This window comes from Physeter macrocephalus, chromosome 3 (genome assembly GCF_002837175.3).
Source record: "Physeter macrocephalus isolate SW-GA chromosome 3, ASM283717v5, whole genome shotgun sequence".
Classification (NCBI taxonomy): Eukaryota; Metazoa; Chordata; class Mammalia; order Artiodactyla; family Physeteridae; genus Physeter; species Physeter macrocephalus.
The window spans coordinates 1120246-1137294 of record NC_041216.1 but is presented as its reverse complement, the minus strand read 5'-3'; the positions used below and the strand labels follow the sequence as shown (position 1 = coordinate 1137294).

General features: G+C 45.0%; 1 protein-coding gene across 8 annotated transcripts in view; it reads left to right on the top strand.

The window, feature by feature from the left end:
- Nucleotides 1-34: 34 nt before the first annotated feature.
- The window catches only part of SZT2 (SZT2 subunit of KICSTOR complex), a 52889-nt gene continuing 35874 nt past the window's right edge, over nucleotides 35-17049 (top strand). For 5 of the 8 annotated variants that reach the window (XR_008616564.1, XR_008616566.1, XR_008616565.1 and 2 more), the window contains exons 1-7: nucleotides 36-124; nucleotides 9928-10053; nucleotides 10367-10540; nucleotides 10850-11020; nucleotides 14333-14464; nucleotides 15234-15375; nucleotides 15784-15890. Coding sequence is in view for 5 of the 8 variants with exons in the window: in XM_028485264.2 (XP_028341065.1) it covers nucleotides 98-124; nucleotides 9928-10053; nucleotides 10367-10540; nucleotides 10850-11020; nucleotides 14333-14464; nucleotides 15234-15375; nucleotides 15784-15890 (879 nt within the window). In the remaining 3 variants the exon portion in view is untranslated. Of the gene's footprint in view, nucleotides 125-9927; nucleotides 10054-10366; nucleotides 10541-10849; nucleotides 11021-14332; nucleotides 14465-15233; nucleotides 15376-15783; nucleotides 15891-17049 lie in introns of those variants that run through there. The other 3 variants (XM_028485250.2, XM_028485256.2, XM_028485270.2) reach the window with 3 other exon arrangements.

Below are 17049 nucleotides of genomic sequence, written 5' to 3'. Positions count from 1 at the left end.
CCCCTCACTTCCTGTCCCGCCGGTCTCCAGGCCGCCGGGTCAGGGGTCACGAGCGGAGCAGCTTCTCTGGCCCGGGCCGGCGCGGGAGGGCTGTGTGATGGCCTCGGAGCGCCCGGAGCCGGAGGTGAGGGGCGGGCGGGCGCAGCGCTGGGTCCCGGGTCCGAGGGTGAGGGTCCGGCGGCCGGGCGCGGCCGTGGCCTCCTCCGGGTCCGGGGCCGCCGGGCCAGCCCGAAGCCCAGACAATCGTATCTCCTCACCCGCACCTTCCTGGGGGGGCTAGAGGAGGAACTTGTCGCTGTTTTGTTTGCCGAAATTTCATCCACGACGCCAACTCGAGGGCTCTCGGGTTCTTTGACCTCGTAATGGTATTAAGAAAACCTGTATTTTGATTTTCCGTTGCAGTTTCAGTGGGCAGCTTTGCCAGTTGCTGCATTTCTTCAAATATTGGAATGCCATAAACAGCATGAATTTAGTCCTATCGCTCATGCTTTTGGAGAGCAGCTTTGGTTTCATGAAAAAACATTTGACTCAGAGAGAAACCTCGTTCCCGTATTGGCGCTGACGTGTAACTATCTGTGCAACTTGGGGCAAGTCTTGACTTCCCGGCCTGTTGCCTTCTTCATAAAGTACTTATCATTGGTGTATTGTTAGGGTCACATGTTTTAAATCAGAAAATGCAAATAAAGTATCCATAAGGTGCTAAGGACCATGCAATGAACTTTATATACATTGTGTCATTCAAACTTGTGCAAAGGAAAGTGGCGATACCCACTGTCATTTACAGGTAAGAAACTGAAAATCGAGAGAAGTACCTTACCCAAGCGCTACTCTCAGCTGGGGTGTAGCAGAGTTTTGGAGTTAGAAGATCTGAGTGTAAAATCTCGGATTTGGAAAGAACAACGTCACTAGGAGAGGGGCCCAGTGTTACAAGAGAATATATGAGTAGATGGGAAGGGTGAGAGATGTGTATAATGATGCAGTTAGTTGTCATTACTTATTGAATGCTTACTGTGTGTCAGGGACCATCTCAGCACTTTACCAACATCAGTTAATACTCTGAACCCTACGCAGTAGACGATATTATCATCCCCATTTTTCAGTTGAGGAAACTGAGGCACAGAGATAGATATTAAGAGTAATAAAGTTGCACAGCTAGTAAGTACCAGAGCCAGGACTCCAAAACTGGTGGTCTGCTGTAGATCTTGTGTTCTTAGTCATAATGTTTACAGTATAAATAATAAAGTAGCCGCAGGATGGTAAATCTCCAATTCGATGTCACGAGACCCAAGATTAAATATGGTTGTAGGAAACTACCCTATTAAAAAGGATCAGATGTGTCGACAGGGGTGATGGAGTAGCCTATGCATCAGAAATATCATTGAGAAAAACCGATGAAGGAATTTGGAGTATGTTTTGTTATGGATTAAAATGAGAAGAAATGGAGGGATGTGGTGAAATACAACATATCTTTTAGGCAGGTAGTCTAAAACAGCATTGCATCCAATGCAAGGCATATCTGTCAGTTTTCTAGTAGCCACATTTAAAAAGGTAAAAAAAAAACAGGTAAAATTAATTTTAATAATATATTTTTCTTTAACCCCATATTTCCAAAACATTATCATGTCAATATGTAGTAAATATTAAAAATTATGAGATATTTAACATTCTTTTGTTGTACCAAGTCTTTAAAATCCAGAGTGTATTTTACAGCATGTCTCACTTTGGACTAGCAATATCTCAAGTGCTCAGTAGCCCCAAGTGGTAATGGCTACCATATTGAGCAGTGCAAATCTAAAGGAACTTGGAGTCAAGACATACACTCCTGGAAGTCTCACTCAGCCAAAAGTTCATTTGTTGAATTCTTGATTTACATTTCTGAAAATTTTATCTCAGAAGGTAAAGGGAGTGAAGAGTTCTGCCCCTGAGCAGAAAAGTGACTGATTGTTAGAGGTTATTACAATTCCAAGAGAGAAATATTGGGCATAGTCAGATTTAAGAAGTCATTCATTCCTCAGATACTTAAATTATTTTATGCTGCTGCTATGGACTCAGAATTGTGCTAATTATCAGTGTGGATACGGAGCAGTGTAAGACACATTCCCTATTCTAATGGAGTGCACATGTTGAATTATGATAATAAGCACTTCAAAGGAAAAGTACAGAATGAATGAGTGTTCAACAGGGGTTCTTAACCTAATTTTTCAGTGGAGGGGGTGGATCAGAAAGCCTCAGAGGAATGACATTTAAGCCCGAAGGAGTGGAAGGTGGCTGTGAGAAGAGGCAGAGCGCATTACAGGCAAAGGGAACAGTGAAAATCCTGAGGTGAGGAGGAGCTGAGAACCTTCAGAGAACTAACATGAAGCAGCTGCCAGTGTGGGCGCAGTGGCAGTGAGAATAGCTAACACGAGTGCCTACTGAGTATCATCTAATACTGGGAAAACCCCTGTGATATAGGCACTGTTGGGACTTCCCTGGCAGTCCAGTGGTTAAGACAGCCTTCCAGTGTAGGGGGTGTGGGTGCGGGTTCGATCCCTGGTCAGGGAGCTAAGATCCCACATGCCTCGCGGCCAAAAAACCAAAACATAAAACAGAAGTAATATTGTAACAAATTCAATAAAGACTTTAAAAATGGTCCACATCAAAAAAATCTTAAAAAAAAAAAGCACTCTTACTATCCCTGTTTCTCAGATGAGGAAATTAAGGCACAGAGTTTAAGTAACTTCACCAAGGCCTTATACTAATAAGCAGCAGAACCAGCGTTTGATCCAAGGTGCTCGAACTCAGATGGAGGTGGGTGAGAGAGAAGGCTGGTCAAGAAGATTCAGGTTGAAGCCGTGCTAGAGGTTCAGGACTTTGGCATAAGTACAGTGGTTCAAGGGCAGGTGGAAACTACATTATTTTGTGGGATTCTGTTAACAGAAAACAGCACAGGGGTTGGAAAAGTCTCCAGGAATAATTTATACCTTAACCACCAAGGGACAGGGGCAATGAACAAACAACAAATTAACGAGATGGACAATGTTTGCTGCATCCTGGTATACATGGTATGCAGCACAGTGTCTGATAATGTTTTATTCATCTTGCTATAAATGGTATATAGGCCTCAATAAATGTTCCAAAGAATGATAGGCTTCCTCTATCATTGTTCTGACTCTCCTGATTAATTGCCACAGCATCCTTCTGAAATAGACATTCTTTTCTTTTTTTTAAATTTATTTATTTTATTTATTTATTTTTGGCTGCATTGGGTCTTCGTTGCTGCACATGGGCTTTTCTCTAGTTGCAGCGAGTGGGAGCTACTCTTCGATGCGGTGCATGGGCTTCTCATTGCAGTGGCTTCTCTTGTGGAGCATGGGCTCTAGGCGCACGGGCTTCAGTAGTTGTGGCACTTGGGCTCAGTAGTTGTAGTTCGCAGGCTCTAGAGCGCGGACTCAGTAGTTGTGGCACACGGGCTTAGTTGCTCCGCGGCATGTGGGATCTTCCCGGACCAGGGCTCGAACCCGTGTCCCCTGCATTGGCAGGCGGATTCTTAACCACTGTGCCACCAAGGAAGTCCCTGAAGTAGACATTCTTATCCACATGTTATAGATGAAGAAACTGAGGCCTGGAAAAACTAACTTGTCCAAGCTCACCTAGATAGCAAGTAGTAGAGCCAGATTTAAATCCAGATCTCTGACTTCGAAACCCTGCTTTCTCTTTGCCAGACTGCTCCAGTGCACTTCAGACTCAGAAGGATTAAGTATCAGGGATTAAAACTCCATACGAGTGTGGGTGCTGGGAGAACACAACTAATTCAGGGATTCTCAAACAGTAAAGAGGAAGACTCACTTGAGGGAGCTTGTTACGTATAGCTTCCCAAGCTCTCTCATCTCTTAATTCAGTTGGTCTCGGATGGTGCCCAGGAATCTGCATTTTAACAAGCACCTCAGGTGGTTCTGATGCTGCTGGTCCTTGGATCACACTTGGAAAAATACCATTCTAACTGCTTTAATTAATAATTGAGTCTTCAGTTCTGTTAAATCACCTCTTGAATGTGAAGAAAACTTAGAGATGATGTTTGTGAAAATGTAGTTGTTGACTTGGAATGATCATGTATGGGGGGAATGTTGCGAGAAAACTCGAGTCAGGAAATGTTCCTGATTTCAAGAGAGTGGATTCTATAAGAACTGATTGGTGAACTAGACTTCAGTTTGGCCTTGAAGAGTCAGTCTGTCATTCAAAATAACCTTCGAAACAAGGTGGAGAAATGGAAGTTGCACAGCAATGGAATTAAGCAGCCTACTAACAAATAGTGTGAAGAAAATCTTCTAATAGGACAGTGCTTGTTTATATCCTCCATCTGGTGTATTCCCCTTTCCCTCCTCACGAGGCCAACCCTGCTCAGTCTTCAGGGACACTTTCTCTTAAGACTCTTGCCTGAGTCAGGTTACTTTGTTACATGCTGTCATAAAATCACATTCTTATCCTTGGCACACTTAGGTTCTATTAATATAGTATTTAGAGTGATTATTTGATTAGTTTTTTCCTCCGTTATAGGGTAAATCTTGTGAGGGCAGAGAATACCAATTTTTGCTTTCCATTGTATCCTTAGGACCAGCCCAGTGCTAGCATGTATCAGGCTCTCCGTAAATTTGTTGACTGATAAATGAATGCATGCTCACCTTGCCTTTGTCCTCTTGGGACTTGGATGAGGACTTGATGGCATCCTGATCAAATTAGCAGGGAAATTAAGCTGGAAAGAGATTTACTAGAAGACAAAACAGCAGTCAAGCTTCACAATAGAAAATAGGCTGGATTTATCCAATGTAAGAGGACAAATTGAATAATTGTGTGTGTCCCAAAAAAGCCAGCTGCATGAGGAGAGAATGGGGGATGTGTCTAAGCAGCAGCAGAAGCGAGAAAGTCAGAGGTTTCTCGGGTCAGTAGCATGGTAAAGCTTCGCCTGAAGTAAATAGAATCTAGGAGATTCTGAATCTGTGACCTCACCTGGGTATTCTGCTCTATTCTGGCCCCCACATTTTAAGTTGAAAGTAGACCAGCCAGAGTTCATTCGTAGGCACGTGATCTAAGATATAAAATAGTGAGGGAACTTGAAACCATGCCGTTTGAGATACATTTAAGGAACCTGGAAATGTTTATTATGGAGAATCAAAGACTCAGAACCATCATCAGATGTTTGATAGCTTCTCCTTTGGCAGAGGGTCAGATTTTTCCCTGTGTGGCCTCAGGAGGTAAAACCCAAAGTGAGTTAGATATGTCCAAGAGAACAGATTTCAGGGGCAGGTCAAGGTAATATCAACAAGACAGATTCTGGCTCAGTGTGAAGAAACTTCCAACTCTGCCAACTAAGTGGGGGTGAGCCAAAAAAGCTGGAGGGAATGGCTGTGCAGGACTTCCTCCAGACTCGAAGCAGCACCTTGTACTACTACTATGTGCATTTATGTGGCACTTTTAACTTTACAATGTGCTTTCACCCATCATTGGGGTAAGTGGTGGTATTTTATAGAGGAGGAAACTAAAATTCAAGCCCAGAGTCTCAGCTATCATATCACATTTTCTTTCCATAATACTGTAATTCCGTCTAAAACAAATCTATTCGAGTTTACACTACAACTCCCCTTCCCCCGATTCCAGAATCGTAGAAAAGAAGATAATACCAGTAAAGAACATACTAGTGAAAAAAAACTTGGTAAAAACAACTTTCATGGAGGCAAAGGAAAAGTCCAAACAACAGACTGGGTTAGTTTTTCCATAAAGCAGATGAGGAAGGATGAGAACGCTTGAACAACAAAAGCCAGATGTTGATAAAAATGAAAAATTAGGAATCTCTGGTAAGATACTAAGAACACAGCTTGAACTAGAGAAGAGAATAAATATAGCTTGCGAGAGCAATTTCCCTCATTCATACGTTCATTCAACAAACATTCAAACCCTTAGTGTGTCTTGGCACTGCGCTGGTTACTAGAGCTACAACAAAGAACAATATAGGCAACCCCTACCTCCCTGGAGCTTCTACACTTGTAGAGGAAACCAACATTAAAAAATACACAAATTCTTCATTATGGACTGTGGTGGATGCTATTAAGAAGTCCAGACTGCTTTGTGAATGCCTAGCAGAGATAACAAACAGTGTAGGGAATTATGAAAAGGTTCATTTATTAAACCCAGAGTGGCCAAGATTTTAGTCCTAGAAGATGAAGTGACCAAGTGTCCCCAGCTGTCCTTATGGTGCTCCCTCCTTTAACCCTGGCTCAATATGGGCCCAAACTCCTTTCCTGGCTATTTCCTTGCATAACTGAAACAGGCTGGCATTTGAAAAAGTCTTCACTAAGCACCAAAGAAGAACAAAAGGAAAAATATGGAGACTAGTGTTAGGATTACCTTACCTTAAGAAGAGTTGTACTGCCTGTGATTCATTTTAAATGCCGCGTTTGCTTTGCTTAGCTTAGAACATATAGTGAATTCACTTATTCAGCAAAATTTTATTGAGCATCCTATTGCCAGGCAATGCACCAGGCTCTGGGGATAGAGTGATAAACAGAAAGGGCTGCTGAACTGGGATATCCTTCCTATTCTGATAATACTGAGCCCAGCCCGTCCTTTTTTAGATAAGAACCTTAGCAAGGATCCAGCATAGTCAACTTGTAGACGAGAGAGGTCACTAATATCATACCCACCAGTTCAGCCAGTCCTGAGGGAGAGGTTGCCTTATGGCACTGAGCACATTTGCTCTTTATCTGAGAAAGCCAAGGCCCAATACAAATGAATATATTTTATGGTGTTTATTGGTGCTCTAATCATACACATGGAAGCCATGAGGCCTTGAATTTCTTAGAAGGGTGTTGACAAAATAACAATGAAAAGTTAGTATTAAATGTTTTACAGTACAATATGTAAGTATACCCAAGTTAATAGACTAACACTGTGGGAAATAAATTAGGCAATCTGGCAGAATTTTCGAGATGTTAATCAGGGAGAAGACTGTCTTTTCTATTTATTTATTTATGGGAGTATCTCCTGAGACCAAGGATCAGAGAAAGAGAGGGCAGGTAATTGCTGCAGTTTCCTTCTTTGCCAGTAGACCCCTTTTGTCTTTTTAGGAGTTTGGCAGTAAGAGCGTTCCGTTTGATGGGACCTTTTGAGGGGGATGGTGGTTAGAAATGATGGGAAATAACTATATCTGATTTTTCTAGCTAACGGAAATCATCCTGCAACTTACTGGTTTCTGATGTTGCCTTAGTCATCCTTGACACCTTGTTTTTTTTGTTTTTTTTTTTGGTTACTTTCCTCCCTACTTCAGTTAATCACCAGTTCTTGTCCATCTTATTCTAAAGATTCCTTACGTACAATTGAGCTCACTTCACTTGCTCACTTGTCTTGAAGGTTAGTTCAACTGACTTTTCCAAGACTCTCTCAGCGAAAGGCAGTGCTGGTTTTACATTCTGCCCCAACTACTTGTCTCTTCAGGAACAGTCTCAAACAGTTCACAGATGGCTACTTTGAGTAGCTGTGGTCTAGGCCACTGTCATCTCCCCTGGTTGTTAGGGGATCTTTCTAAATCATGTGGTAGCCAGACGGAATTTTTTTTTTTTTTTTTTTGCGGTACGCGGGCCTCTCACTGTTGTGGCCTCTCCCGTTGCGGAGCACAGGCTCCGGACGCGCAGGCTCAGCGGCCATGGCTCACGGGCCTAGCTGCTCCGCGGCATGTGGGATCTTCCCAGACCGGGGCACGAACCCGTGTCCCCTGCATCGGCAGGCGGACTCTCAACCACTGCGCCACCAGGGAAGCCCCAGACGGAATTTTTTTGAATGCAGATATAATAGTACTGCCCTGCTGAAAAAAAGAGTTTGGTAGCTTGACCTAACTCTTGGATAAAATCCAAAATCCTAGCCAGGGCCTGCCTCAGGTCAGTGCAGGGAAACAGTACAACAGAGAGTAGTATTTCCCAAAATGCGATTTTAGATGGTGTAGAGGCAAAACACAAAATAATACTAAATCACATCATATTGATGTTTAAATTGTCTTTTTGATTATGTCAAAGCATCCTTTCTATTCATAAACCCCTATCGTGTTCCTTCTTGTAACCACTTTAAATCTTTTCTGCTCTTAAGTCCCCAGTTTGATCCAGTTGTCACACTCAGTAGATGGGTTTTGCAGCTCATCAAGCCTGGGTTTGACTTCTGACCCTATGCCTACGAATTCTGCTAAGTCATTTAACTTTTTTGGACCTCAGCTTTCTTCTATTAAATGTTTTGTGTGAAGACTGAATGCAGTTACTTAGACTGAATGCTCTTTACTTAGGTAAAGAGCCTAGTATTGGGCCTGGTAATAACCTGTAATAGTTAACTTCTATTATATTCTTATAAGTGCCACGCACCGTGCTGAGCGCTTCATATGCATGGTTTCCCTTCATCTGTAGAACAGCACAATTAGATTGGTATTAGGATTTATCTCCATTTTACAAATGAGGACACTGAGGCTTAAATAGTTTAAGTATCTTTTCCACAATCTCACAGCTAATAAGAGGCTGAATTGGGATTCAAACCCAGGCTGTTTGAATCTGAAATTCTTGAACTTAACTTTTACAGTGTACTATTGAATGTATTTTAGGTGCTCAATAAATATGAGTTCCTTCCCCCTTCTTCCTTCTCCTCTCATCCATGCCATTTCCTAATATCTGTTTCTATACCTCTTTATACTTGCCTTCTGAGGAAGAAAGACTTCCTTCATCTTTAGTCATTGCATCTCTGCTCTCCACACTCTTCTCCGACATCAGGCACCCTTCCTTATTGCTTTTCCAGGACTTTTTCCATCTCTTCTCCATGCATATTTCCCCATTATTGAAAAAAAACAATCTTCACTTCCTTTCAACATCCCGTTTCTCAACAGGTAGTCACTGACTTCTGCTCACTTCCTCACAGCCTGTCATTTCCCCCTCACTAGGAACTCCGGAGGAGAAATTTGCAGTTTGTCTAAACAGGAGGAGAGTAATCTTTTCATCTGAGGCAAGAGTAAGGGGGTAAAGGAATATACAGATAAGGGTTAATCTGGAGGAAACACTGGGGGAGTTCAGACCAGTTGACCCTTATTTTCTCTGTGAAACAGTAGGCAAATTTATCTGCCGGAATGGCGGGGGTTGAGAGATTGGAAAACCTGAGGGGAATAAGGAAAGGTTACCGACCAGGGAGAAATAAAAGGATTGGTAAAGGCCACTAGAAGTGGCACCACTGGCGAGGTGACAAGTTTCTCTCTGTCAAAGTACAGCTGGTGTGGTATTTGTGTGGATAAGGAAGAAAGATTCATCCTGAGTCAGGATTTAGCTGGGCTTGTGTAGTGACAGGTGAGGACACGGGCAAGGGAACTAACACTTGTTGGGACACAGTTGAACCGACTGCCCATGAGGCAGTGGAAGGAAGGAACTAGAGCGTTGACATCTGAGAAGGGTGTGGGTGGGAGGCTGTGACCCTCAGAAGTTGGGCTTTGAGGTCTTTAGTAGGCTTGCCATTCACCCAGTGAAGATCCTTTAGTGCCTGCTGTTGTCAAGCCTTATTAGGAGAAACTGCCAGGCATTATTGTCTGCTCTGTTTTAAGCAATTTGCTAAGCACAGGGACACAAAAATAGAGCAAGACACAATCCCCACCCTCAAAGAACTTAGAGTTTATAGGAGAAACTCACATATCCGTTGAAATGTGCAAAAGTCACTTGGTCTACATAGAGGTCTTTATAGGGGGAATGGGAGCCAAGAGTTGAGAATTGAATCCTTGGGAAGCCTTTGCACTGAGGTGGGGGTAAACGTTTCACTTCTGCTGCCTTGCCTCTCACTAATGGATTCTGAGCTCTTTGGACAAGTTACTTGCACCATGATCTGTATGTACTAGGAACTAGTGAATTTTTATGGATTTATTAAATGTCTCTTTGTCCCCAGGTGGAAGAAGCTGGGCAGGTGTTCCTGTTGATGAAAAAGGATTATCGAATATCCCGAAATGTTCGCCTGGCTTGGTTCCTCAATCACCTGCATCAGACTGTGCAGGCCACACCCCAGGAGATGCTGGTGAGGCCCAGAGACGCACAGGATGTGAAGGGCTAGCCCTGAGGATCTATTTTTTTAGGAGGGTGCTGGAAACACACACAGGAGGGGAGACTAACTCTGAGGGGTCTGATTCTAGGAGGGGCAAGTGACTTTGCCCTCAAGATGATTCCCCAGGGGAAATCTTGTTTAATTGTTTTTCCAGCTCGGAAGAGTGCTTGGTTGGGTTGCAGAAGGTGGAACCAATGGTGTGTCATTTTGGATATGGAAGTCAGGTCCTGGAAAGAAAGGGGTGACTTCCTGACTCTTCCCTTTCCTCCCGATTCCTAATTGTCAGCTTCAGTCTGAGCAGGAGTTGGAAGTCCTCAGTGTCCTGCCTCCTGGGTGGCAGCCAGATGAACCGGTGGTCCCCAGGCCATTCCTCCTTGTACCATCCACGCGGGTCACCTTCCTGGCCTGGCAGTATCGGTTTGTCATTGAGCTGGACCTCAGCCCATCTACTGGCATTGTGGTAAGGGGTTGGTTGAGGGGAGACAGTGGGAAGAAAGGATTGGGTGGGAAGTGAGGAGAAGAGGAGGGGCCTGGGATAAGTGAAGAATGATCCCACAATGATACCGTTTTAGAAAGGAGACAGGTTTCCTTTACACAATGGAAGGAGTGGTGGGTGTTTGAAGACAGATCCCATTCATTTGTGGCACTGTATTTGGATGTGTGATCAACCTTAAGAGTCCCACTGACCCATGGAAGCTGCTTGTTTCTGCCCTCTGCTCAGGGCTGCCTTTGGTTACCCTTGAGAGACCTCTCTCTGCATTGCCCTCAGGATGATTCCACAGGGGAGATCTTGTTTGATGAAGTTTTCCATGCCCTCTCCCGCTGCCTAGGCGGGCTGCTCCGGCCCTTCCGAGTGCCTGGATCTTGCATCGACTTCCAACCTGAGATCTACGTCACTATCCAGGCCTACTCCTCAATCATTGGCTTGCAGTCCCACCAGGTATTGCATCCTTTCTTCAAGTTTGTATCCTCAGACCTAATTTTGGATAGTCCACCTACCAAGTCCTTATTCCTGTCTCCACTCTCCGTGCCCAAAGTCCCCGGCTCTCCTTGAACCTGTTCCTAGTCATCTCTGTGAGTCTCTCTCCTCTTGAGAAGCATCCATTGCTCTGGTCTTAAAGGACCTTCCCATAGCATTAGGTGAGTTGGCATTGACTGGATAAATGCCCCTCTCATTCCTCCTCTAAGTCTCTGGTTCTGGCCACTGAATGACTGTTTTCTCTCCCCGCTCCCTTAAGTTCCATCAGAAGTTTAGCTAATTTCCTAACTCCTTGCACTACCAGCAGGAGAAACAAAGACCCAGAAACATAATTTCTTCCAAGGACAGAGGAGGGTCATTTTTCTCCTAGAGCCCTGTGAACTGTTGGGTGTAATGCTGACCACACAGATAATTACAGGGCTTATCCTGCACCCAAGCAGGCCATCAGAAGGCACTCCTTTTGGAGAATGGCCAAGTCTGTTACTGGAATATCTGTATTGGGCTTAGATAAGCATTGGTCCAGTTTCTCTTCATCTACTCTTAAGCACCCTCAACTCACTGGTAGAGGCTTACCCTGAAATTGTCCCTGATGGCTTCATTGTCACCTTAGCTATCAAACTGGCTTTGAGAGAAGGGGATGCAAGGAACAGTGTCTGAGGGGCTGCAATATACACAAGGCAATTGGTACATGCCTGGATCCCAGCCCACTGCCCTGGTTTAAAGTGTTCTCCTAGTGCAGGTGTTAGGACCATTGGTTGTGGGCTACATCCCCAGACTTTGCAGGTGCTCACAGTCAAGGAGGGAAAAGCTTGGATATTAGGTAATCACTCAACACTTGGTTCACTTTGACAAACACTTACTAAAGCCTGATCTATGCCAGGCCTGGGCTAGGTCCTGGAGACACAGATGGATCAGACCCTGTCCCTATCCTGATGGGGAGGGGTTGAGAGTTAGTTGCGGAGACAGATATTAAAGGGGGTAATTTCAGTTGAATGTGATAAGGGCACTGATAAGTTATGACTCGTGATATGGGAGCACCCAGCCAAACCTGGGGCAGCAACAGGAGAGACTTTTGGACAAAGAGGCATTTGAACTGACTCTTGAAGGATGAATTGATGTTAACTATTCAAAGAAGAGGAAATGGGTTTTCCAGGCAGAGGGGCCAGCAAAAGCAAAGACACAGAGCTATGAAACTGTGCTCTCAATCACAGGGGTTCTAGGGACTACATGTTACTCAGTTGGACACAATGAAGTTTGAATGATGGCGGGAGGGTTAGGGGGGTGGTAAAGAGGAGACTGGAGAGATAAGTGGGGGCAGAATTATGAAAGGCCTTGAATGTCATGGCTAAAAACTTGTACTTTATTCTGTAGGGGAGTTTAGTGTGGTGGTAAAGAGCGCTGGATCTGGAATAACAGTGCCTTATGTGCTTCCTGGCTATACCACTTACTGGCTGTGTGCTCTTATGCAAGTTACTTAACCTCTCTGTGCATCTGGGTCTTTTCTCCAAAATGGGGATGTCAACAGTACCAGTATTGCATGGTGATTGAATTAATACATGTCAAGCATTTAAAACGGTGCCTGCCACATAGAAAACATGCAAATGTTAGCTGTTAAAACTATTAGCCATGGGTAGAGAACCACTGGAGGTTTGGAATGTCAATGACAGGATCAGATGCGTACACTAGGAAGATCACATTTATTTGTGGCCAGTGAGAAAGATGGATGGGGGACAAATTCTGGATTGGGGAGAACAGGCAGAAGAGTATTGCAGCATGGAAGAGGAGATAAGTCCTGAACAAGGACAGCAGCTGTGGAGAAGACAAGGACTGAGAACTTAGGTAAGCCTCCAGGGCCACTTGCCACTAAGTCAGCTAAGAAGTCAGACAGCTTCCTCACTGTCTCTGTAGCTCCCTCAAGATGCATCCTGCTATTTTTCAAAACAAACAAACAAAAAGTCACGTTTATAATACATGCCCAGTGAAGGAGATTTGAAAAATACTTAAAATATAAAAAACTCACAGAACTCACTCATAATAACCACCCAGAAATAACTACTATTGACATGTTGTGGACTGTGTTTCTTCTCTTTGAGTTTGTGTTTACTTCCCTCACCACCACCCCTCCATCCAGAGAGAGGAGAAACATCAGGCTCATTCTAAACACACAGTTTTACATCCTGCTTTTTTAACGTATGATATGGGCATTTTTCCGTGTCACTAAATATTTTTGAAAACACAATTTTTAATGACCACTTGTCTTAATATTTTATCATATTTTGTCATTATATATTTAGCCAAACCTTTACTGTTGGACCCTTAGGTTGACCCAGTTTTCACTCTTCTAAACAATACAGCTCTGAGCATCTTTCTCACCTTTTCACAGCCCCAGTTCCCACTATTCCTCTGATTCTGTTTCTCTTCTCACAGTCAGGCCTTTAGTGGTCCAGAGTCCCACTCTGCCCTCTTCTGGCTGTCCCCACCCACTCACCCAGTTCTGAACAGAGAGAAGAAGTAGCTGTTGCACGGGAGGGCAGGGGTTGGGGAGAAGTGAGCAGGTTGTAGGAGTCTGTTGGGGGCAGGGAGAGAGGAGAGATCCCGAGGGCCACCACAGGGACCACCAGGCCTTTATAAAAATTTTTAGGATGGGGGCATTTATTTATGTCGAGAGTAGAAGGAAGGAAACCCCATGGAGAGAGAATGAAGCTATTAGATAAAAGATCCAAGAGTAGATGGAACGATTAACTTTAGGGAGAAAAAGGAGGAAGAGGAATCTTTTCTTCTGAGCCTGAAAGGAAGAACTAGAACACAGATAGATATAAACGTCTAGCAAACACTGAGGACATTTTCAATGGGTTGGAGAGTAGTACGCCCTCAGGGTTAGGGTGAGTGGGTAGTTCCTGTTGACTTGTTTCCTTTCTCTGTGAAGAGGGAGGTGGGAATTATCTGCTGAGGGTAAAAGGAAGAAAGGAGCATTCACTGGGGGAATAAGATTTTGATCTTAAAAAAGAGGAAAGGTGCAGAACAGCTTCTGTGTGCAGTGCTTAGAAATCAACAAGAATAAGAAAGTACGAGTCAATGAAAAAGGCTTTGCCTGGCCAGATAGGGCAGCTTATAGACAATGTTCCGGAGGCCAAGGTGGAGGAAACTGGAAGATCTTAGGGCGCCTCCATGCTTGGGGAAGCCCAGTGTGGAGAATAAATAGGGAGACCAAAGGGGTACTGCCCAGTGTCCCCCTTGACCTTCATGTCTTGCTCTTTCCATTGTGCTTTTCAGGTGCTGGTCCAGGGCTGCCTTTTGGACCCTTCCCAGCGGGAGATGTTCCTGCAGCAGGTGTATGAGCAGCTCTGTCTCTTTGAGGATAAGGTGGCCACCATGCTGCAGCAGCAGTATGATCCCCAGAGCCAAGTATGTGGGAGAGAAAGTGGGTAGAGGCCACTTAGAAAGAGGAGCTGTTAAGGGACAGAGAGGAGAGAGGAAGGACAAGCCAAATATTATAGAGGGAAAAGACAGCAGAAAAAAAGGGCTAAAAGCCAGGGACAGAGGGAGCCAAGGAGAGAAGTGCTAGTGAGTGCACACGACAGGTTTCCTGTTGAAGAGGGCTCGGGTACACTCCCCAAGACACACGTTCTCGCTGGGAGAAAATGTGAAGGCCATTTGCTTGTGTTTTTTCAGTCCTGGATCTTCTCCCCAAGTGGCTCTGAGAAGGTGATCATGGGTCACTTTGATCTCTAGTATTTTGTACAATCAGCGATAAAGCTGCTTGGGCTCACTACAGCACACTCTCTCGTTCCTTTAGATATCCTAGAAGTAGCCAGGCAGATAGCAGTTCTATATGTCTGAAGACTTAATCTGATTGATGTGTAAGATATTTCATAATGGCGATGGGAAAAATATGGAAAAGGGGCCTTATTGGCAAAAGGTGGGGAAGCCCTGCTGCAGTACAGTGTGGTGCTTCATCTGGTGCTGGACTCCCTGCCCATCTGAGGGTCAGTATGCAAGCACATATTAGGGGAGGGAGCATAGTCAGGACTTGGCCGCACAGTAGGGGAATTGGGGTCCTCACAGGATTAGGCCCGTCTGGCCTGGGCAATGCTGGGCTATAAACTCTGGTTTTGCTGTGGAGGGGGCAGCAGTGCCATCTGTCCCATTCTATCTTTTCTGTCACTTGAGCCAGGCAGAGGACCAGTCCCCAGACTCAGGGGAGCCCCCGGGCCGGAAAGTGGGAGTCTCCATGGTGACAGCTGATCTTGGACTGGTCAGTATGATCCGTCAGGGCATCTTGGCACTGCAGTTGCTGCCGTCAAACTCTAGTGCAGGTCAGTAGAAGGAATGTTGGTGGGATTGGGGAAAAGGGGGAATACAGGAAGGGAAGGGGGCATTATCAGCAAAGGTAGAGGTTCCAGGGGATCTGTGGGCCCCGGGGAAGAGTGTCTGTTTCCTTGTTTGTAAAAGGTAAGTGTTTATTAGTGTATATCTCAAGTAGCTCTGACAACCGTCATGGACCCTAGTGGGAAGGAGTAGAGCACCAAGGTCGTCACTTAGGAGGAAGTTGGGCTATCCAGCCCTCAAGAGGAAGGAACAGGAGGGAAGGAGAGAAGGAAAGGTGCTGGAGGATTATAAAACACATTGGTTGGTGGATACTGAGGCCCCGTCCATCAGATGCCTCCCCATGACTTTGATCAGGCCAGGGTCCCCAGGTCTGAGTCTGATGCTTCCTGCTCCAGGTATCATTGTGATCACAGATGGGGTGACCAGTGTCCCTGATGTTGCTGTCTGTGAGACGCTGCTGAACCAGCTTCGCAGTGGCACTGTGGCTTGTTCCTTTGTGCAGGTGAGGACTTTCTGGGAAGGAGGAGAGGGAAGTGTCATATATCACAAAGTGGGATGTGGCTGGTTACTTTCTTGCAGGCAATGATTTCCCAGGTAAAGCCAATGACATAGTTCTGGAGGGTGGGGGGCACATCATGTCTAGAACAGGGTAGGTACTGTGGTGGGAGAGGACTCTCATCTTTGTCCTCTTTCCTTAGGATGTGAGAGACAGCATATTACAGTAAGAAGAGTGCAGAATTTGCAGTCTGGCAGTCAGTTCCAGTCCCACCTCTCTTATTAGATTAATTATTACTGTTTTGGTTGCAAGGGTCAGAAAACCCAGCTCAAACTGGCTTAAGCAGAGGAGGGAGTAGGTATATTCAGGGACCTGCAGCCAGTTTGGATTGACAGACTATAGGATAGGAGGCATAGAGCTGTGGGAAACAAGGCTGGAGGGTAGGCGTAGGCCAAGCATGGAAAGCTGCTTCTGCTGTGTTAGGCGTTCCAACATAATTTTGCGGGTGATGCAGATATATAGAAGGAAAACCACTAGCTGGGTTTATGTTTTATAAACGTCACTCTTGTTGCTGGGAGAAGGGCAGGAGAGAAGACAGGGAGGCTGTTAATTGCAGTGGTCAGGTGAGAGAGGATCAGGGTTTAAACTGGGGGAATTCAGGGTAAGAGAGAAGGGGGTAGGATTGAGGAAATGAAGTGGTAGAGTCAACATAACTTATGATCAGCAGAATGTAAGGGGAGAGCAAGAGAGAGGGGCTAAGGATGTCTCCAAGTTTCTGACTTTGCTGATGACTGTGTATCTGGCAGAGCAAACAGAGAGCAGCAGTTGGGGTGGAGTGAGGACAGGACGATGAATCCAGGTGTGTGCATGTTGTGTTTGAGGTGCCTGTGGGTCAACAGGGTAGCTGTAAAGCATCACCTCTGGAGTTAGGCATGCCTGGCCGGCATCCTGGCTTCACTTACTGGCTGTGTGACATGGGGCACATCACTGTCACTTCTTGGCTGGATTCATTTGTAAATGGGTGAAATGATGCATTTAAAGGGCTTAGCATAATGCATAATTACGTAATAAAGTGTCCTTTGGGAGATCAGCTTGGTGCTTTGTGACCACCTAGAGGGGCGGGATAGGGAGGGTGGGAGGGAGACGAAAGAGGGAGGAGATATGG